This window comes from Vulpes lagopus, chromosome 5 (genome assembly GCF_018345385.1).
Source record: "Vulpes lagopus strain Blue_001 chromosome 5, ASM1834538v1, whole genome shotgun sequence".
Lineage (NCBI taxonomy): Eukaryota > Metazoa > Chordata > Mammalia > Carnivora > Canidae > Vulpes > Vulpes lagopus.
Genome location: NC_054828.1, coordinates 97,555,108 through 97,578,262, shown reverse-complemented (window position 1 = coordinate 97,578,262; position 23,155 = coordinate 97,555,108). Strand labels below are relative to the sequence as shown.

Here is a 23,155-nt window from a genome sequence, read left to right as displayed (position 1 = left end):
CTCATCCCAGCTTTGGTATTAACTTGCAGGGATACCTGGGATATGGTGTTCCACCTTTCTGAAACTCCAGATCCCCACCACTCCAGATCAGATGGAAGGGTGGATAGGTGATTCTGGGGCACCTTCTGGGCAGAAAACAGATTCTGTCTGAAGGGGAGAGGCATGATGGAACGCTTTCTCACTGCAGTTCCAGACACACTCCCTTAGCTCGAGTGTGAGCCTCCCAGCTATGCACCAGACTCTGGCTGTGGGTGTCCTCAGGCATCAGCCTAGAAACAGGCCAGAGGCACTAAGGCATCTTTCTTAAAAATGAGTCATGCCATTGGGTTCTTTACTGTGGGCAGCTGCCGTTCCCTGCCGCCTGGGCCATTTGTGCCTCCATGAAATAGCCCTTCCAGCTACACAAATGTGTGTTTCTGAGACCTGCCCAAACAAATTATGGCTTCTTACTGTCCAATCTGCAGGGAGCATGGACTCTCGGATTCTGGAAGACCTGGGGATGCTTATGTAGTCTTTCTGGGCTGGGCAGAGTAGAGCACGGTCTCCCAGGGTGCACAGCAGAAATCCCAGCATTCAGGGGGAATTTTATCATTTTTATTTTATTTTTATTTTTTTTTTGAATTTTATCATTTTTAAAAGTCTATTCATATATGATGTAATTTTATATTACAATCACAATATTTTATAATGTGAGTTATAGGATGTAAATCTCCTAAGCATTGTGGCTAGGAGGCCAAGGAAAAAGTCTGCTAGGAAGCTTTTTCAAAATACAGAAGCCCAGGCCCCACCTAGGACCTATGGAACCAATCTTTAGGGTGCAGCCCTGACCAGGAGGAGTCTGAGTCATTCCGTGCACATCTCTTGTTACACTCTACCAATGCAATGTGTCTGAATCTTCTGCTTGGGTTCCCCTGGCCATACTGATGGGGGAACACAGGGCTAGCTAAGGACAAGGTACGAGCTTGGGATAGCACATTGGCAAGTCCTTGAAACAGGGAGAGTGACATTCCTCTACAGATTCAACTCCCTCGATGTTCATGCTTTGCTAAGGGCAGAAGGCAATCTTAGCCCGGCCCCCAGGATCTGGTAAGTCTACTTTAACATATTCCTTTAGACATTTCCCTTTATCTCTAACCCCCCAAGATATGTGTTGGCAATCATCCTCCAAGCACATGGCCCACCGATACACATCTGAAGGGTCATGACTCAGGTTTTATTAGACGGTAATAAGTGACCTTTCCCAACAATACCTAGCCCCCTCAAGGTCCTGGAAAACTTGTTTCCAAAATTCCTTAGCAAGTACACTGTCCTCAAACCCTTCCCAACTCCTAGGTATATAATCAGCCACCCCTCACAGGCCCGGGGCAGCCGCTCTTCCTGCCCATGGGTCCTGTCCCCGTACTTTAATAAAACCTCCATTTTGCACCAAAGACATCTCAAGAATTCTTTCTTGGTCATTGGCTCTGGACCTCACCTATATTCCAAAACTTCATCAATCCCAGGCTGCAGGGAAGAGTGACCAATCAAATGTGGTAACAAGGCAGGTTGCTCCCTGAATGAGATCAGGTCCCATTTGTAGGAAAAGGGGGACTGAGCATTGAGCAGGATGCTACAGCTGCTGCTATACACATGTGATAAAATTTTATGTAAATAGTGTGTTTGCTTTCAGCTTGCTCTCTCATTCTGTGTTAAGTTTGCTAGGCTCGTCTGGGTTGAACCGTGTTGCCCTAGTTTATTTATCTTCATAGGCAAATATGTGGATGTACTGTAGTTTATTTATCTGGTCTCCTTTTATTGGGCACTTAGAGTTTTCTAAATTTTTCTGTTACAGGCAGTTTTGCTGATGTAGAAATGTTGAGGTTTGCAGTACAGTTGAGAAAGAATTCTTGAGACGTCTTTAGTGCAAAAAGGTGGTTTTATTAAAGCATGAGGACGGGACCTGGGAACAGAAAGAGTGCACTGGAATCATATAAGTACCGCGCGCTAACCGATTGCGCCACTGGAGCTGCACTGGAATCATGAGGAGTGATTGTGCACTTTCAAGTTGGGAGGGGGTTAGGGACAGCACAGGCCTCCCAGGTATTTTGGAAACTAGGTTTCCAGGACCTTAAGGAGGCTAGCTATTGTTAGGAAAGGGTCATGTATTACTGTTTACTGAAAACCTCAGTCATGAGACCCTTCGGATGTATGTCAGTGGGTGGTATGCTTGCAGGATGACTGACAACATATATCTTGGGGTAGAGACAAAGAAGTTTCCAAAGGAATTTTCATAAAGTAGACTCAAAGGATCCTGGGGGAGTCAGGACAATGTCAAGCCAAGATTGCCTTTTGCCAAAGCGTCAACATCAGGCAGCTGAGCTCCCTGAGGAAGGTCCCTCTGCTTGTTTTAAGGACTTGTCAGTAGGCTGTAAGTAGTGAGGAAATATTTTTTCTTTTGCCTTTGTTTCCCACATCATTGCCATGAGCATTCTTGTTTGTAATCTTTCCCTTATAGAGATTTATTTGCTATAATAAAATGCACAGATTTTAAGGGTCGAGTTTGATGAGTTTTGACAAATAGGTGTCAAAACCACTACTCAAGTTAAGATGGCCATCAACTTGCATGTGTGTCTCACTGTGGGTGGACATGTATGAGTCTTTAAGGGTAGAATTGCTAAGTTGTAGGTTGTATTGCAATTTCAGCCTCATCAAAAATTGCCAAACTGACATTAGAGTAGAGAAAAGCGTTCATACTGTACATCTTCTAGGTACATTATTGCCATGCAAGATCTCATCTGAGGCATACCTCAAGTATACTCTAGATAGGTCTGGTAATGCTGCTCAGGACTGGTTGTAGGCAGTGTGCAAAGCAGGCTAGACCATCTAAGCAGCACCCACTGGCCTTCCAGCCTCACCACCCAGAGCCGCCCCCCTGAATGTCCTACCCGCCCCTTGCCTGACACAAAGCACACTGGAGCCCCGTTCTGCCAGCCCTCAGAACTAACCTCAAGTAGAGGCTTAGGAGCTAGGGCCTGAATGTGACTGGAGAGGCGAGGGTGAGTGTGACTGGGAGGAGTCCCTTCATTCCTTCCCGCCTGTGATGATCTGTGCAAGTTGCTTAGCACCTGTGAGCCTCAGGCTCCTCACTAGAACTAGGCGCAATGATACTCCCTGCCTAGGATCAGAGAAGATCGTGCAGGTAGAAAGGCTGGCAGAGTGTGAGTGCAGGCAAATAATACAGATGCTATGGCTTTTGCCTTAAACATAGTTGGATTTTTAAAATAACACTTTAAAAAAAAAAGGACTTATTTATTCATTCATGAGAATACACACACACACACACACACACACACACACAGGCAGAGACACAGAGGCAGAGGGAGAAGCAGGCTCCATGCAGGGAGCCGGACGTGGGACTCAATCCTGGGTCTCCAGGATCACGCCCTGGGCTGAAGGCGGCACCAAACTGCTGAGCCACCCGGGCTGCCCTAAGATAACACTTCTGAGATAATTTTAGATTCTCATGCTGTTTCTAATAAATAATATGGAGAAGCCCCTGTGTACCTTTCCCCTAGTTTCCGCCAAAGGGTAATATCTTAGGAAACTGTAGTACAGTATGGCAGCCAGATACTGACATGGATACCTCCACCAACACAGGGTTCCCTCATGGTGCCCTTTCAGAGCCTACTCCTATCCCTCTGCCCTCTCACCTCCTTAACCCCTGGCAATCACTAATCGGTTTTCCATTTCTGTAACTTTGTCATTTCAAAAATGCTATATAAATGGAATAATACTGTATTTTCCATTTGCTGCCATGACAAATTACCACCAATTTAGTTGCTCAAAACAACAAAATATCCTGTCTTACAGTTCAGTAAGTCGGAAGTCTGACATGGGTTTCACTGGGGCTAAAATCAGGGTGACAGGGCTCCTGAGTGGTTCAGTGGCTGAGTGTCTGCCTTTGGCTCAGTCGTGATCCTGGGGTCCTGGGATCAAGGCCCACATCGGGCTTCCCACAGGGAGTCTGCTTCTCCCTCCACCTATGTCTCTGCCTCTCTGTCTCTCATGAATAAATAAATAAAATCATTAAAAAATCAAATCAGGGTGACAGCGGGCATCCTTCTTTCTGCGACTTGTAGGGAGAGTCTGTGTCGTTGCCGTTTCTAACTTTAGAGGCCATCCATAGTCCTTGACTCCTGGCCCCTTTCTCCATCTCAAAGCCAGCAAGCATGGATTGTGTCCTTCTGGCATTTTAACACTGACACTAGTTCTTCTGCCTCCTTTTCTACTTGTGTGGGCCCTTGAGATTACGCATTCCTGACAGCATTTGGTGATACCACTGTTGTTCATCGTAGCCATCCTGACAGGTATGAAGTGATACCACACTGTGGTTTTAATTTGAATTTCCCTGATGGTTTACGGTGTTGAACACATTTTCATGTGCATATTTGTCATCCATATATACTCTTTGGTGAAACATTTCTTCATGTTTTTGCCCTTTTCTAATTGGGTTGTTGGTTTCTTACTGAGTTTTGAGGGTTCTTTAATAATCTAGATACTAGTGCTTTGTCAGATAGGTGGTTTGCAAATAACTTCTCCAAGTCTGTGGTTTTTGGGGTTTTTTCCTTCTTAATGGGGTCTTTTGTAAAGCAGACATTTTTAGTTTTGATGAAATTCAATCAATCAAATTTTCTTTTTATGAATCATACTTTTCAGTGGCAAGACTCTTTGCCTAGCTCTAGATATTGAAGATTTTCTTTTTTTTCCTAAAAGTTTTATAGTTTTACATTTATATTTATATCTGTAACCCATGTTTAGTTAATTTTTGAATAAAGTGTAAGACTTAGGTCAAGTTTAATTTTTTTTGTCTTAGAATATCCACTTGTTTTAGCATCATTTGTTTAAAAAGCTATCTTTCCTTCATTGAATTGCTTTTGACTTTTGCCAAAAAGTGTGGATCTGTTTCTAGTTCCCTTCTGTTCCAATGATCTGTCTGTACCTCTGCCAATACTATCCAGTTTGATTATTGCGCTATGTAATAAGTTTCAAAACTGGGGAGACTGATTCTTCCTATTTTATTCTTCTTTTTTCAAAATTGTTTTAGCTATTCTAGATCCTTTGCTTTTCCACACAAATTTTAGAAGTATATTGTTTTTATCTACAAAAAAATCTTCCTAGTATTTTAGGAAATTGTATGTTAAATCTGTATGTGCTTTTTCTCTGACATCAAATATATAGTTTCGACAACAGCAAATTCTCCATTCTCCGACCTCAGCTGGGCATCTACAATTCAATTCAGTTCTGATACTAACTACCTAGAGTTAGTGTAGACCTCACAGGTTAGGGGTTCAATTTCATAAGACTGCTATGCACTTCACACACCAGCTCAAATCAAGTGTCCAGACTACCCACACTTCTGTCCAGCTGACCACAAATTCAGGGGTGCCCATGCCATCCTTTCCCCTTCAGGTTTGGTAGTTCACTAGACCAGGAAAGCACTATTCTTACAATTACAGCTTTATTATAAATGATACCTCTCAGGAATAGCCAAATGAAAGAGATATGTAGGGGAAGAGGTTCAGAGCCTCCATGCCTTCTTTGGGTGTACCACCCTCCCAGCACATTGATGTGTTTACTAACTCAGAAGGTCCCCAAACCTTGTTTGGGATTTTTACATAGGGTTTTATTACATGAGCATGATTGTTGTTTTTTTTTTAAATTTTTATTTATTTATGATAGTCACAGAGAGAGAGAGAGAGAGAGAGAGAGAGAGGCAGAGACACAGGCAGAGGGAGAAGCAGGCTCCATGCACCGGGAGCCCGATGTGGGATTCGATCCCGGGTCTCCAGGATCGCGCCCTGGGCCAAAGGCAAGTGCCAAACCACTGCGCCACCCAGGGATCCCCGCATGATTGTTTTTTAAATCATTGGCCATTAGTGACTAAACTCAATTTCCAGCCCCTCCCTCCTACCTTGAGGTTGGGTGTGGGTCAGAATATTCTAACCCTCTAAATCCCATGTTTTTCTGATGACCAGCTCCATCCTGAAGCATTCAGAGGCCCCAACCTAAGTCATCTCATTAGCATGAGCTCAGACGTGTTACAAAGGTGCTCTCACTCAGGAAATTTTTTTTTTTTTAAGATTTTATTTATTCATGAGAGACACAGAGAGAGTGAGAGGCAGAGACACAGGCAGAGCGAGAAGCAGGTTCCATGCAGGGAGCCCGATGTGGGACTCAGTCCCGGGTCTCCAGGATCACGCCCTGGGCTAAAGGCAGGCACTAAACCACTGAGCCACCCAGGCTGCCCTCACTCTGGGGCAATTCTGGGGATTTTAGGAGCTCTGTGCCAGGAACTGGGGACAAGGACCAGTTAAATGTATTTTTATTATACTACAATCTGTATATCACTTTGAGGAGAATCGATTCATACTCCATTTATTTAGATCTTCTTTTATTTAGCCTATCAGTGCTTTGTAGTTTTCAGGATATGATTTCTGTATGTGCTTTGTTAGATTTTTACCTAAGTATTTCATTATTTGGGAGTGATTATAAATGGTATTATATTTTTAATTTTGATGTTTATATATTCATGACTTAGTATATAGAAATAAAATAACTTTTGTATATTTATCTTGTATTCTGTGACCTTGATGAAATCGGTTATTAGTTCTAAGGATATTTTTTATGGATTCTGTGGAATTTGCTATGTAGACTGTCGTATCTGTAAATAGTGACTGTTTTATTTCTTCCTTTCTGATGCTTTTTTATTTCTTTTTCTTGCTTTACTGAATTGGCTAGAACTTTGAGTACTATGTTGACTAAGACTGTGGAATACAGGAACACCTGGATGGCTCATTTGGTTAAGCATCCAACTCTTGATCTCAGCTCAGGGCTTGATTTCAGGGTGGTGAGTTCTAGCCTTGTGTTGGGTTCCATGCTGAGCATGGAATCTACTTAAAAACAAATTAAGAATGGGGAAAGCAGACATTTTTGCTTTGTTTTTAATCTAAGAGGAAAAGAATGAACCTTTTTTTTACCACAAAATAAAATGATAGCTATTGGTTTTTTGTAGATGCTCAAGTTGAGCAAGCTCTCTTCTCTTCCTATTTTCTTAAAAACTGTGGATGGTTGTTGGACTTTGTTAAATGATTGATCTGATTATATGACTGTTTTTTTCTTTAGCCTGTTAATATGGTGGATGACATTGATTGATTTTCATATATTGAACCAACTTTCTATCCATGGAATAAATTCCACTTGATCTTGGTATATAATTCTCTTTATATATTCTGAATTCCATTTGCTGATATTTTGTTAAGGAGCTTTTGCATCTATATTCATGAAGGAAATTGATCTCTACTTTTTTTCTGTACTGTGTTTGTTTTCTAGTTTTGGTATCAGGACAACACCAGTTTTGTAAAATATATTGGCTTTTGTCCTCTCCTCTTCTAGTTTCTGGAAGATACTATACATTTGGTGTAATTATCCAGTGAAACCATTTGGGCCTGGAAATTTGTTTTGGGGGGAATTTTTTAGACTATGAATTTAATATTCTTTATAGTTATAGGTATATTCAAATTATCTGTTTCATATTGGATGAGTTGTAGTAGTTTGTTTCTTTCGTGGATTTAGTCCATTTCCTTTATACTGTCGAAATTGTGTGTAGAGTTCTTCATAGCATTTAATTATTACCCTTTTGATATCTGTACAGTGAATAGTAATATTTCATGTTTCATTCCTGATATTACTGATTTGTGTCTTTTTTTCTTTGTAGTCTTGCTAGAGATTTGTCAATTTCATTGGTCTTTTTTTTTTTAAAGATTTGTTTATTTATTTATTTATGATAGACACACAGAGAGAGACAGAGACAGAGACAGAGACAGAGACAGAGACACAGGAGGAGGGAGAAGCAGGCTCCATGCTGAGAGCCTGATGTGGGACTCATGATACTGGGACTCCAGGATCATGCCCCGGGCCAAAGGCAGGTGCTAAACCGCTGAGCCACCCAGGGATCCCCTTCATTGGTTTTTTTAAACCAGTTCTTTGTTTCACTGATTTTCTCTGTTGCTTTTCTTTTTTGCAATTTCATTTCTTATAAATATATTATTTTTTGTTTTGCTCTCCTTTGTCTGTGTTCTGAGCTTAGGTTACTGAATAAATTTTCCCCTCAGCACTGTATTATGTCACACAACTTTTGATATATCTTCATTTTCATTCAGTTCTATATATTTTTTTTATTTCCCTTGAGACATCCTCTTTGATCCAGGAATTATATAGAAGTTTAGTTTGCAAGTATTTGCAGAATTTCCTATTACTTTTTTGTTATTTCTAATTATTTCCATTGTGGTCAGAGAACACAAACTGTGTGATTTTAATTCTTTTAAATTTATTGAGAGTTGCTTTATGGCCCAGGGTATGGTTTATCTTGGTTTATATCCCATCGTCATTTGGAAAGAATGTGGATTCTGGTGTTGTTGGGTGGAATGTTCTATAAATGTGGACTAGATTCTTTCCACTGGCAGTGTCACCAAGTTCTTCTATAGCTGTATTTTTTTGCTTCATTTCTCTGGAGAGAAAGAGAGGTGGTGAAATCTCCAACTACAAGTATTGATTTATTTCTCCTTTCAGTTATATCAGTTTTTGCTTCACATATTTTGCAGCTCTTTGCTTTGGTACACATTCGTTTAAGACTGCTATGTCTTGGGATCCCTGGGTGGCGCAGCGGTTTGGCGCCTGCCTTTGGCCCAGGGCGCGATCCTGGAGACCCGGGATCGAATCCCACATCAGGCTCCCGGTGCATGGAGCCTGCTTCTCCCTCTGCCTGTGTCTCTGCCTCTCTCTCTCTCTCTCTGTGACTATCATAAATAAATAAAAATTTAAAAAAAAAAAAAAAAAAAAAAGACTGCTATGTCTTGGTAGATTGAGTCTTTTATCATTATATAATTTGCCTTTCTGTCTCTGGTAATTTGCTTTGAATTCTACTTTATCTGATATCAGTGTAGCTATCCTGCTTTCTTTTGATTAATGGTTGCATGATGTATCATTTACTGTCTTCTGCATTCAACTTGCCTGTATCATTATACTTGCCATGGATTTCTTATAAACAGCAGACAGCTGAGTAATGTGGTTTTTCAAAAAATTTTATCCATTTATTAGAAAGAGAGAGAGAGAGAGAGAGAGAGAGAACAAGCTGGGAGAGGAGGGGCAGAGGGCAAGGGAGAAGCAAACTCCCCACTGAGCAGGGAGCCCAATGCAGGGTTCTATCCCAGGACCCTAAAATCATGACCCAAGCTGAAGGTAGATGCTTAGCTGACTGAGCCACCCGGCACCCCTGGGTAATTTTTTAATCAACTGTGCCAATCTTGGCCTTTTAATATACTTAGATCTTTTACATTTAACATAATTATTGATATTGATATTATTAGGCATTGCTGTTTCACCAGTTCAAGGTAATTATAAAATCCCTATCTCCTTTTAAGTTTCTTTACTACTCTGTTTAAAACATAATTATCTTAAATATTTCTTCTTCATATATAGAACTATAGCAGAATAGCAGATGGTGTTCTAATTTTTCTTCAACTATCAGGCATAATTTAGAAAACTCAAGAGGAGGAAAGTCTATTGTATTAACCAATATTTTTGCTTTCTGTGTTTTTCCCTCCCTTCCAATGATTCAGGTTTCCTTCTTTTATTGTTTTCCTTCTGTTCAGAGAATTTTCTCTAGCTATTTTTTAAGAGTATGTCTGCTGATGACAAATTCTTACTTTTCTTTCATCTGGAATATTTTGGTTTCCCCCTCATTTCTGACAAATTCTAAGTTGAGAGTTCTTTTCTTTTAGCACTTATGCAATGTGCCACTTCCTTCTGTCCTCCATGGTTCCTGATGTGAAGTATACTGCCATTTGGATTGTTTTTCCCCTCTAGGTCAGGCATCATCTCTCTCTCTCAATGCTTTGAAAAAAAGTCTTCTTTGTTTTTACTATTCAGAAGTTTGACTATGATGTATCTTGGTGTGGATATTTTTTGGGTTTATCCTATGTTAGGTTCACTCAGATGTTTGATTTGTAAATTTATATTTTTCTCAGGTTTAGGAAGTTTTCAGCATTATTTCTTCAAGTGCTTTTTCAATCTTGCTCTCTTCTTTCTTCTCTCCTTTTGGGACTCTGTTGATACAAATGTTAGATCTTTGGTAATAGTCCCATAGGTTCCAGAATCTGTTCATTTTTTTCTTAGTCTCTTTTCTCTCTGTTGTTCAGTTTGGATAATTTTTTATGGTTCTGTCTTCCAATTCACTGATTCTCTTTTTTCTTCTTTAACAAAAACCCCTCCCTTCTGTTATTGAGCCTACCCATTGAGTTTTTTATTTTGGTTATTGTATTTTAAAGTTCAAAAAGTTGCATTTTAAAAAATCTATATATTTGATTTCTTTACTGTGACTTTATATTTCTTTGCTGTGGCTTTCCATTTTTTCATGTGTTTCATGTTCATACTTGCTCATTGAAATATTTTTATGATTCTTTTTTTAAAGCCTTTTTCAGGGACACCTGGGTGGCTCAGTGGTTGGGTGTCTGCCTTCGGCTCAGGTTGTGATCCCAGGATCCAGGATTGAGTCCCACATTGGACTCCTGCTTCTCCCTCTGCCTGTGTCTCTGCCTCTCTTTCTCCATATCTTTCATGAATAAATAAATACAAATCTTAAAAAAAAAAAAAAAAAACTTTTTCAGATAATTCTTTTTCACTTGGTGTTGGTATTTCCTTCAGTTTGAGATCAAATTTTTTATTGAAACCTGACCTATGGGGTATTGTGTTATGAGACTCTGGCTCTTATTTTGTATCATTTATTATACTGGATTTCCTCTGGACTGTTCTGGCTGGCTGGGGAACTATGTTGCCTCTTCACTGCCTGCTGGGGGTAGAATTCTGTTTTCCCTTCAGCCTCCATTGTCATCTGAGTGTGAGCTACTGCTGGTCAGAGGTGGGATGGGAGTTCTGGCTGTCCATTAGGTTTGCACTGATACCTCCTATCTGGGAGAGGCCTTATTACTTCCTAACTGTTCCCCACTTTACCTCCACTGATCTTAGGGGAAGAGGAGAGATGCCTTGCTGGCATCAGTGAATAGCCCAACTCTCTACTGGGCCTTCTCTGATACCACCCCAGTGGGGATGGGGAGGGATGCCTCGTTAATGCCGGATAGGAGTGGAAATCCAGGCTTCCCACATGGTTTTTACTAACATAATCCAGTGAGGCCCAGCTTTCTACTTGGCCCTCTCTGATACCACCCGATGGAATAGTTGTGGCACCTCTTTTCAACCCAATAAGGGTGGAGGTCTAGGCTCCCCACTTGACCTTTGCTGGCATGGGTGGAGGTGGGACCATATTTTTTTCTGGGTGGTTTACCTGGAGGAAAATAGTTTATTGTCTAAAAGCCTTTTGTCTTGATGGACTCTCCCTTTCTTGGTCTTTTGACTGGGGAAAAATGGGTTTTTGTTGGGGTTTTGTGTTGGTGTTTGTTTTGTTTTTAGTAGTGGTCTTTGCCTGGTAACATTTCCAAATTGAGACATATGGAGCCGAAGGAAAACCCAGGTAATTCATCATGATGGTGCCTAGCATCCTGAAGTCCCCAGTTCAGATGCCTTCTCTCCACTTTTCAGAGTAGTTGTTGTTTGTTTGTTTAATGTTTGTTTCTGTTGTTTTTACTGTACTCAGTAGGAAGTATAGGGAAAAGTATATGTTTTTGGACAGCATTCTCTGCCCACTGCCTTTAGAAAAGACTTTGGCAAACTATTCTTGTTAGATGTTTGATGTTCCAGAAATAGTCACATTTTAAAAGGAAGTAATTTTTTCTTTAGAAGAATGGCTTTTTATTTTTTTTAAAGATGTTATTTATTTATTTGAGAGAGAGAACACGTGTGTGCAAGTGGGAGGAGGGGCCGGGGGAGACGAAGAGAGAGAATCCCAGGTAGAATCCAAGCTTCTGCTGAGCCCAACATGGGGCTGATCCCACTCCCTCTCCCCCAGATCACCACCCTAGCCAAAAGTCAAAAGTCTGACACTCAGCTGACTAAGCCATCCATGCGCCCCGATAAAGGCTTTTTATTAGTAGGCATTCAGGTATTGGTGGGCTGAAATGTATGTGTTGGGAGTGATATGATGGAGGAATTAAACTTGGAGACTGAGAGTCTCTCCTAGATCTCCCGAAAGCCACATCTGGCCCTTGGGGAGAACCAACCCCAGACACCCCAGGGCAAACTGCTCTACTCTGGCCAGAAAGTGTTCTTTCAGTGTTTCTGTAACACTTGATGTGCTGCCAAAGGGGAAAGAGAAGGAAAACCCTTAGTTAAGTAAACATATATTCATATTTCACTGCAAGAGGTTGAATGGTCTAAGTCAGCATAATTGGTCCCATATGTTCAGCATTGATGGTCCAGACATGACTAGTTGCACCTTTGAAACAAGACAGATCAGGTGTTTCTGTTATGAAAATCTTACGTGCCATTTATTGCATGTCTGTACATGCCAGGCACTGCATGGAGTTTTATGTGCAGCATTCTATTATCTCTGAAAGAAGGAGGTGTTATGTTTGGTTGTTGGTTGTTTGTTACTTATGTAAGGTTGTTTGTTACTTTACAAACAAGGAGACTGAGTCTCACTTGGACCAGTGACTTGTACAAGGTCTTCTGACCTGAGTGGCTGAGCTGGGTGGAGATAAACCTTCCTTTTTTGACTCCAGAGTTCTTACACTTATCGTGCTCCCAAACCACAGGCATTCGAACCTGAGCCTTCTGGGTGGGGATTCTTAGGCTGGACTCTCAAGAGCTCCCTTACCCAAGGCAATTTGGGCTACTGGATTCATTCCCTAGACCAGGTGGTCTAACCCTGGCTATGCATTAGAATTGCTAGAAGATATGTTTTTTTTTAAGTCCTGATACCCAAATTGCACCCCTGACCAATAAACTTGGGTGCAGCTTTGGGTGAAAAGTAGCCATGGTGTTAAAAAAAAAAAAGCCATTTAACACCTATCTTGGAGAGTCTGATATCTGCTAGTTTTGAAGGCATGTTGGAGAGTTAGAAGATGATGATGAAGAATCACAGTCAGATTCTGGAACTCTTTTCTGGCTGAATTGGTGTTCCTTTACAGAAAAAACTTAAGGGTTGCCGTCTGCTTGGGAAGCTTCTTTTGCAAAGGACTTGTTTTTCTTGTTAACTTTAACAAGAAAAAGTTAAATGCCCAAGTCACAAAGTAGTGTACAGGCTGAAGGATTTCATGAGGGCCTTGGGACTTCACTGCTGAAATGTGTGCGCAAGGGGGAAAGGCACAGGTAGGTTCTGCCTTTTTTTCTTTTAAAGACATTATTTATTTATTTGACAGAGAGCACATACAGAGGCAGGGGGAGCTGCAGGGAGAGGGAGAAGCAGGCTCCGCACAGAGCAGGCAGCCTGATGTGGGGCCCCCTGGGATCATGCCCTGAGCGACTGAGCCACCCAGGCATCCCTGCTTTTTTGTCTTAAGCCAAAAAAAATACCAGGGGAAGTGGGGAAGTGATCCTGGTTATTATCATCATTGTTGCTTAAAGGTCTGAGCCCCTTTACACCCTCAGGGCTCAGAGAAGTTGAATAGCTTGATGTGCTAGGGTCCCTGTTTGCCCCTCCAGACCCATCCCAGGAGGCCAGCCTGTGGGAGGGCAACAATGAATTGACTCCTGGCACTGTGGCTGCCCCTGGTTTGGGCTAAAATGGATACTGTGATGTATATTTGACTGAGTATATCCCTGTGTACTGGCACAGTTGTTACTTATCTGAAATTCAAGTGTAACGGGAACATCTTGTTTTTTAGCTGGCAACCCTATGCCTCGTTGGGGGCATGTGGAAAATCTGATCTACCAACAACCATGTTTTATACCTGACTTTGGTTTCTTCCCTCTGTGCAGGCATGTCAGCGGGGTTTTGCTGCACTCCCTCTTTTCTGCCGCCATGCGACAGCTGTGACCCGTCCATGCAGAAGCAGCCAGACCATACATTCCCCTTGCTTCCCAAAGCTCCTGCCAGGCCCATTCTATCCCGGTCAGCTACTTGGTTTCTGCTAGCAGGGCTTTGTTACCGTTGGTACAAACGGGACTGTTCAGGAGTCAGTTTCATCCCATGAATGGTCCTTTTTTCTGTGTCACTTTTCTCAAGTGGTGGTGTGCATTCACTCGAGGGAAGTTAATGTTTACCATTTACAATCTGGGGACAATTGAGTCAAGTGATCTCAGAGTAAAGGTTTTAAATTCTTCTCTTATTAAGTATTGTTGCTACTTCTTTATCAATTGAGAAACCTTCATGTTTACATAAAATGAAACAAAAACTAAAGCCACAAGTTTCTGTTTGTTCTGGGTTTGGCCTCTGCCAGCCTTAGGGATAAAGAAGGAGAGCCCTTAAACTAGATGACAGGGAAGCTGCCCAGGCCATGATTCAAATAGCAGCCAGAATGATGGGGATGGGGGAAGGGAGGCAGTCCTGGTACAGCCCTTTCTCTTGGAAGGGGGACACAGGGCACTGCAGGGGAAGGGAGGGGATATGGGCTCCAAAAGCCTTCTTGTAAACTGCAAACCCACCCCTGAAGGAGGCCTTACCTCCAACTGCAGGGGGACCACTTGATAGTAAAGCCCACAGCAGACAGGTCGAAAGGAGACCCTTAGCTCTTGGGCAAAGGGCATTCTCCCCTCTGTTTGTTGCTGCTTCCCTAGGGCTACATATGCTTTGCAGGTGGGAAGCAAAGAACCAAGAGGAGTTCAAGGCTAACCCTCACTCTTGCATCCTCCCCTGGGCCTCCCAATTCTGAGGCTGAGCTTCAAAGAGCTCGCTTGACTCCTCTGTTTTGTTGTTTGAGGAAGAGTAGAAAGAGCAGGGCAGTGGGTCCCACAGGCTGGCACTTCAGTCCTGCCCTTATTCCAACGCTCAGGCCAAGGCATTTCTGCTCTCCCTTTCCAGGCACCCAGGATTGTAGAGCAGATTGATGGCACCTGACACCCAAGGCAGGGTTGAATTAAATAGGGCTCGCCAACCCACACTCTTCCTCCTGTAGCACTGCCCCCCTGCCCAGTCCTCCTCCCATGGCTTGGAGGCCCTCCAGGGCCCAGGATGCTGCTCAGTGCTGGCATTCCACCCAGTACCCCCGGACCTGCAATAGTAGCAGCTTCTGCTTCTTTTATCCACCTTGGGCTGTGGTTCCAAGGTTTGAGAAAAGGAAAGAAGCTCATGTTATGAAAGGGAGGCCACTCAGCCAGACAAAGATACCTTAGAGCCCAGAGCCTTCTGGCCATCACAAACCAAAAATTTATTTTCTCTTCTCATTCACGGGGGCAATTATGTTGCTCCAATGTTGCTATTCCCCATGCATTGACTAAGACCTCTCTGATCAGTCCCAGTACTTATTCCTACAAGGCCTAGGCCTGGCTTCAGAAACCCTACTTTAGGTGGCCAACAGGCCTGTGTTCAGATGCATCTACCAAAATCAGTAGAATGTGCTGGCAGACCCTGTACATCTGATCATGTCCTACCACTAAGGCACTCTTATCCTTGAAGGGGATCAGAGAGGTTAAAGAGCTTTTCTGAGGTCATGTCTCAGGCAGCAAGGGACTTTCCTGGGCAACCATGGCTTAATCACTAGCCCACCTGCCATCATACACACTTAGCAAGCACTCAGCCACTATTCGTGGATTTAAAGATGGGATGTGCTAGTTGATCACACAGAAAGTCGCCTGTTCACTAGCATTCCCCAACTGACCAATTTTGAGTCTAACAGACTAAGGTCCCTAAATGTCTGGCCCACTGTGGCTGTGTGTGGTTGGTAGGAGGTGCTGCTTCAGAGGCATGTCAACATCCCACCTCTGTCCCACTCCCCGCTCTCTCCCCTGCTCACCCTTCCGAACTCTGCCCATATCACACCCATTTATGAACATACTGCACGTTAAATCCACGTCATGCATCCATCCTGCTGGGCTCAGAGGATGTCACCTCCAACTTTTGAGGAAGCTACAAATTTGTTCAGAAATATAAGGCAAACCTGCATGAAACAATGGACTGTATATCCAACCAATTTATTTTCCAGATGAATAAATATTTGCAAATCATGTCCCATAAGCCCATCCCTGTGCTTAGCACTGGAGGTCGATGACAGGAGCCACACTCCGTCTATGAAACTGATGTTGGAGTCTGGTCAAGGGCTGGTGGTGATTAAGAATGCGCAGGGAATGCTCCATCCTGCAGCTGCAGGGCTGGGTGGCTGGGTGGGACTGGGCCCCTGGGGTTGGCAGATGCAGCTGCGGGAACAGCTGGACAGCTACTCTCCCACCTGGGTGGGAGGCCATTTATCCAAGGCTGCTTAGTAGCAGTTACTTGTTTAAGGTTTGACTTCTCACTTTAGTGGCTTATCCACTCCACAGAAGGAAACAACCTTGAAAGGAGTGAAGGGGAGGGTCAAGTTTCTTGTGAATTCCACCCAAATTACAGCCCGAAGCAGCCCTCTTATCCGGGTGTGCTGTATAGAGGGTATTAAATTCCCATTTAGTCTCCCTCAGCCTTAATACATCTTTCACACTGATTGAACATTGTCTCCAGTGTTTCTCCATCCAACAAGCCTTTTGCCATCATAAAGATGAGTTCTAGCATGTTAGGGAGAACGAGAAGGTTTGTTGTACAAGCAACCCTTGTTGGCCTGGTCTGCTCCTCCTGCCATAACTCCCCCCAAATAATTTTAAAGCCGTCCACTTCTGCAAGGAAAAACAGAGGGAGGGGTTTCCATTGTACATGGAAGTAGTCAAACAGTGAAAAGTTAGCAGCTTAAAATGTAATCTCTGAATGGTCATTGCCCAGGCCCTGGGGTCCAAACCTGGGAATGGTTTTTATTTTGCCTTTTTTCACATTGTCCATAATCACTCAGGACCCCCTGTATGCACTGTAGAATTCTGAAGTACCGTCTACACGGACTCCTGTGTGAATGGCAGTCCATCCCCCTCAACCCCCACCACACTTGTGCAGTGGGAACCTCACCGGCCTCACCATCCATGAGTTATTCAGCCCTTGGTATCAACCCTCATAAATCAGCTGCTCTCAGGTATTAGACTGTGACAGGTTTTTACTGATTCACAGTAAAATGAGAAAATAATAAAGAAACAGGGGCATCTGGGTGGCTCAGTCTGTTGAGTGTCTGACTCTTGCTTTTGGTTCAGGTCGTCATCTTGGGGTCCTGGGATGAAGCCCCATGTTGGGCTTCCTGCTCAGCGGAGAGTCTGCTTCTCCCTCTGCCTCTGCTCCTCCCCCACTTGTGCTCTCCTCTCTCTCTCTCAAATAAATGGATGGGTAAAATCTTACAAAAAGAGAGAGAGAGAGAGAGAAGGAAAGAAAGAGAGAAAGAAAGAAAGAAGAAAGAATGAATAGCTAACAGTTACTGTACTGACCCAGACCTGGTAATACGTCCTTTCTTGCTAACGGCAACCCTATGGGGGCACATAATTGCCATCCCCACTTTTCCTGCAAGAAAACTGAACTGGAAGCAGCCTCCTGGCCTGTGTTTTAGCAACAACCAGAATTGTGACCACTCTGGAGAACTTTCCTGTGTTCTGAGACTACATCTTTCCTAAATACTTCGTGTCAGATCAACCTTTCTGCCATGGGACCATGACGATGGCGAGGTCAGCCCCTCGCCTCTCCCCCATGTATCCTGCTTCCTAGTCACTCTGCTGGTTAGGTCTCTGCTATCTTCCTGGCGGTTTCCCACCTCCTGGCCTCCTCCTTCCTGCTCATCTTGCTCTGGCTCAGCCGGATGTCAGTGCGGGGCGGGAAGGGGGGGGGCGGTTGTCAAGTGTCAAGTATGGCTCTGATCTCCTCCCTCCCGTGCTCAGAAACCTTCCAGGAATCCCTGCTGTCTCAGCCAGGATTCAGGGCTCTCCGCTGTCAGCCTGTATCCCCTTGCTCTGTCACTTTGGTCCTAGCACAGGAGCGCCGCCCTACAGCTACATTCATGTTCCAAAAATATTAGGGCCTCCTCTTTCTCTTTTATTATTATTATTATTTATTATTTATCTACTAGGGCCCACCACCCCTGCTCCTTGAAACCCTGTCCACACGCCCCTCCTCTAATTCATGCCTTTACTGATTCATTCACACACTTATTTTGAGCGTCTTCTATGAACTGGCTATGGTGTGGATACGAGACCTCTTGGGACTCTCGATCCAATAGAAGAGAAAGAACTGGATGAGGAATCACAGATGTTACAAAAGGGAGGGCCCCAGCACCTAATGTAGGAGGGCTAAGTAGTTGAGGGGGGAGGGACCAGGGCAGGGCCTCCCGGACCCTGTCAGTACAGCCCCCCACCCCAGTGAGCTGTGTTCCATTTCCCCCTTTAACTCTTGGAACTCTCTGCTGCTCCTTTTCTGGGGCAAGTGCCTTTCTGTACCCCATCAGACTATCACAGCAAATCTTAGACCCAGGAGGTGCTGTGTAAATACCATTGGGAAATGAATCATTGTGCCAACCCCTGGCAGTTCAACTCGCAGAGTTTAGCTATCTTTACAGCCATCCATGGTGATTACAGGGTGGGTTTGCTGCTCCTGACATCATCCGAGTGGGTGGCCTTGCCTTTAGTTTCTTCAGTCAGCAGCTTGGCTCACCGAAAACTGAAGATCATACCCGACTGTAATCAAAGGTTATTTTGCAGAGTTCAGGTTACAAAACAGGTTTCCATTTTATATTTCCTGTGCTTCTATAAATATTTGAATTTTCCACTACCAACTTGGGTTACCTTTATAATTTGGCATTTTAAATGTCGTTAAGTAAATTAAAGAAACCAAAGAATTATTTGCTTCTCCCACTCCACTTATTTGCCTTATATTTAAAGAAAAACAAAGTTACCTGGACATACCCCTGACTTCCAGTCCCATGGATGTCAATGAATAAGGACTATAGGTGATTTGAGAGGCAAGGTGAATTTTAAGTGCTTCGAAGCCTCAAGAAAAAGAGCGTTCTTGTGGAGGGTCTGAAGGCATGAAATAAAACAACCAGAGCATTCATAACCACAGGAAGTATCCCCAGATTCAGAGGAAGATGATGGAACTGGATGGGACCCAGGCAGAGCTTCACCGTTCCCTGCTAAGAGCACAGGTTCACACTTGGGCATAAGATTTGGCTGGCATGGGGGTGACAGGAGAGGCAGAGGCCCCTCTCTGCAGAGTCACCCTGACCTCCATTTCCTGGAATAAATGAGCACTCCCCATCACAGCACACTCATCTGACTGGATGGCTGGGCTCATGGCCAGCCTGTGGCTGACCCACATAGCCTCCCCCAAAGTATGCAGAGGGCCCCTGCTCTCCCACAACCATAGAGACCTTGAAGCAAGCTTTCTCCAGTTTCTTATAGTGAAATATCTTCTTTTCCAACCTGGCATTCACCCTGGAGGCAGTTCTCAAATGCATCAACCTTGAGAGCCAACCTGGCATGAAAGAGTCACATGGAGAAGACTCCCTAATAGAAGCTATGACCTTCAATTGAGGAAGATGTGCAGCCCAGCGTGACTTGGCAGGAAGTCAGGCAAACAAATTCTCAGATCCTTCCTTCTGCTTTCAAATCTCCTGCTTATATATCCATTGGCCAAATAAGTGCTTAGTGGACTACTTATGCTAAAAATTATTTGTTGTTCATCTGAAATTCAAGCTTAACTGGGTGTCCTGTATTCTTATTTGCTATATCTGGCACAACCCTAAACAGAGACACACACACACACACACCCCCCCACTCCTTGCACACACATACTCAGGAGCTCGGGAGGGTGTGACATCCTGAGTGTGGCAGAGGCACAACTGTTGAGTTGAGATGGGCACCTCTTGGTACCCCCAGTCACTTACCCACAAAACGCCAGGCCTGTGTTTCTCCTCCCTCCCTCCCTCTGCCTGTCTCAACCACTTGTGGCCGGCGCGTTTGAATACATAACAACCCGCATAGAATGTATGCTCCAGAAGTACTATTTAAAAAACCAGAAGTACAACTATTGTGGGCCAATACTTTTAGAAATATTTGTGGGTCAGATGAAATCAACATTTCCAGGTCTATTTCAGCAGGCTAGCATTTAACTGGAAGCTCCAAGTTATTCTGTAGTTGGTGATATGATTCTTTTCCCCCATACCTAGAGATGGGTCATGTTGAGGTGCAAGAATTGTAAACTCCTGTCTTTATGACCAGTAGCAGCCTTTGCAAGGCCACTGGCCAAATTTGTGGCATAGTCTGTGACTGAGAACACAGCGAGAATAGTGATCTCAGGTGCTGTCATCTTCCTGACATGCTGTTGAGTTGGGGATGAAGGACTTCAAATGACTCACAATTTTAAAAAATGGGTGAAAGTAGTCGAAGGTGAAAATTCCAGTTTTAAAATAAATAAGTCCTGACTTGTAATGTACAGTATGGTGACTATAGTTAACAGTACTGTATTGTAAGAAAAAAATACCATATTGTATACTCTCTACCTAAGAGAGTAGGTCTTTAAAGTTATCATCACAAGAAAAAAATTTTTGTGACTATGTGTTGTGATGGTAGTTAACTAGCTAACTAGATTATTATGATCATCGTTTTGCAATGTATACAAATATCAAATCATTATTTGTATACCTGAAACTAATATAACATGTCAATTATATCTCAATAAAAAAAAAAAAGAAAACAACTTTTAAGGGGGCACCTGGGTGGCTCAGTCGTTTAAGTTTCTGACTTGATTTCAGCTCAGGTCATGATCTCAGGCTTGTGAAGTGGAGCCCCATGTTGGGCTCCTTGAGATTTTCTCCCTCTCCCTCCACCCCTACTCCCACCCCTGCTAGTGTTCACACACTTTCTCTCTCTAAAAAAAAAAAAGAAAAAGAAAATTAAAAAAGAAAGATTTTTGATGGGGGGAGTTATATTTCTTAAACATTATTTAGAAGGTAAGTGGACAGATGAATGAACTTGTGAATGAGAATATACATCCAGACATGTATGTTAAATATGTTTCACACAGGACACTGAGGATACCCCATTTCTCTCTCATCGTGACCCTAGAGATTGGGAACCTACTGGAAAACTCCATTATTTAAAAGGCTAAAAGTCCGTCATTCTGTTTTGCAGCAGTTGCAGAAGTGAGAGAAGAAACCATGCCTGACCTGCCATTGCCAGGAGGCCTGCAAGCTGACCGCACATCATTTTCCCTTCCTCACACCAGTGGGTACCAGGTGGAGCCTGCCTTGTTTTCACCAGCCCAGCCTGGACGAGCCCATATAGAAAATGCAGCTCATCCTGGAGTGACTTCTGCTGGATCAAAGCTCCTACCGCCTCTTGCATTTAATCATACGATTGGCCACATAATACTTTCTGAACATAAAGATGTCAAATTTAATTGCTCCATCAATATACCTAACATGTACCAGGACATTGCAGTTATTTCCTGGTGGAAAGATGGGAAGGAGTTGCTTGGGGCACATCATGCAATTACTCAGTTTTATCCGGATGACGAAGTTACAGCAATAATTGCTTCCTTCAGGTACGTGCTCTTTCTTCCTTTTCTTTTTTAAGATTTTATTTATTTATTCATGAGAGACACAGAGAGAGAGAGGCAGAGACACAGGCAGAGGGAGAAGCAGGCTCCATGCAGGAAGCCCAACATGGGACTCAATCTCGGGACTCCAGGATCACGCCCTGGGCCGAAGGCAGGCACCAAACCACTGAACCACCCAGGGTTCCCCTCTTCCTTTTCTTATTGTTGTTATGTTATTGCTGATTCAAAAGCAAAAACCTCATAAGTTAAAAGACAGAGGCTTTTTTGTTCGTTTGTTTTCGGTGTTAGCAACTGCCCTGGTGCATTTAGAGTGTAGATTAATAGCTGACTATATTGTTGATCTCTTTTACTCTGATCTTGGCCCCCCTGGGACTGTTGATTATCAGATGGGTTCTGGGGAATTATTTGCCACCCGACCTACAAGTCATATCAGGCTCGCTTTACTCAAGAGCCCTCCCAGTGAGTAGGAACAGTGTTTCTTACCTGGTGTGAGGAGATATCTAAATCACCCCATGGGCATGGAGTTTTGAAAACATCCCCATCCCTTTCATTTGCTTTATCCCCCCTCGCCCACTTGTCCCCCCCAGCACCCCCAGCTTCTGCAGATCATGGTGCTGAGATAGCCCTCATACCTGTTGGGGTGGGCAAGAGATGTAGAGTCCAAAGTCTGGGGAAAGGAGACAAACCTTCAGCCAATTGGGTCCCTGTCTCCATGTTGTACTTTGTTGTGGCAGGGGCCAGCTGAATGTGCTACGGGGGTGACAGGGCTAAGCCAAGTCAGCATGCATAGCTGGAAGAATCCATTGTCCCTGGGATTGAGTCATTGTATTTTCAGAGTCCAGTAGACAGTGAGCCTGCTGCTGCTTCTCCCCCGTCCCTTTTTTATTCCTCTCCTCTTTAGCCAGGAGGGGTTTGGGTTTTTTCGGTTTGTTTGTGTTTGAGTCAGAGCCTCCTTGAATGTACAACCATAGAGTTCAGTGAGCCTGTGTTCATTAAAAGCTCAAAATGAGGTCAAGGCCATGCCATTGGAGCAAATGCCTTCCCAAGTGGAGCCCTCTTTGGTCGCTACTAAGCGATAAAGCACTTTCTCTGGCCTGATATTTGGTACAGTCCCAGACAGTGTCATGTCTTTTGGTGAATCATTTTATGTTTCCTTTTCAGAAAACTGCCTCAGAGATACCACAAGGCTTACAACTCCAGTTAGAGTTTAGTGTGTCCACACTTCCACAAGATGCACGTGGTTTTTTTGATATTTTTTTTCCAAAGTGTGGGCTTGGTTAGCATCAAAGCAAAGAACACAGCTTTCACATTTTCCATTGATTGGTTTAAACTCTGGCTGGGTCTCTCAGGCTGCCATTCTCAGCCAGTGGCTGAGACCACTCAGGAGATTGGACTACATTCTTTTCTGCATCAGCTACAAACCACAGAGGTATTACCGTGCTATAAACACAGCTTCTGATGAGAGAAGACCACCATTTAATAATAACCAAGGAGCAGTGTAAAGGTCTAAAGAGACAGACAGAAAGCTGGCACATTGGTCTCATCAGGTATCATTATGAGGAAAGCACTGCCTTGCTGTCTGTCTCTCTGGGCTAGGAATCCTGAACAGGGATCCTGCCA

At 43.5% G+C, this 23,155-nt stretch overlaps 1 protein-coding gene across 2 annotated transcripts in view; it reads left to right on the top strand.

Moving 5' to 3' along the window:
- Window positions 1-23,155, top strand: part of MERTK (MER proto-oncogene, tyrosine kinase) — a 113,195-nt gene that overhangs the window by 7,944 nt on the left and 82,096 nt on the right. For both annotated transcript variants that reach the window (XM_041754787.1, XM_041754788.1), the window contains exon 2: window positions 21,109-21,520. In XM_041754787.1, the coding sequence (XP_041610721.1) occupies window positions 21,109-21,520 (412 nt within the window). The remainder of the gene's footprint in view (window positions 1-21,108; window positions 21,521-23,155) is intronic.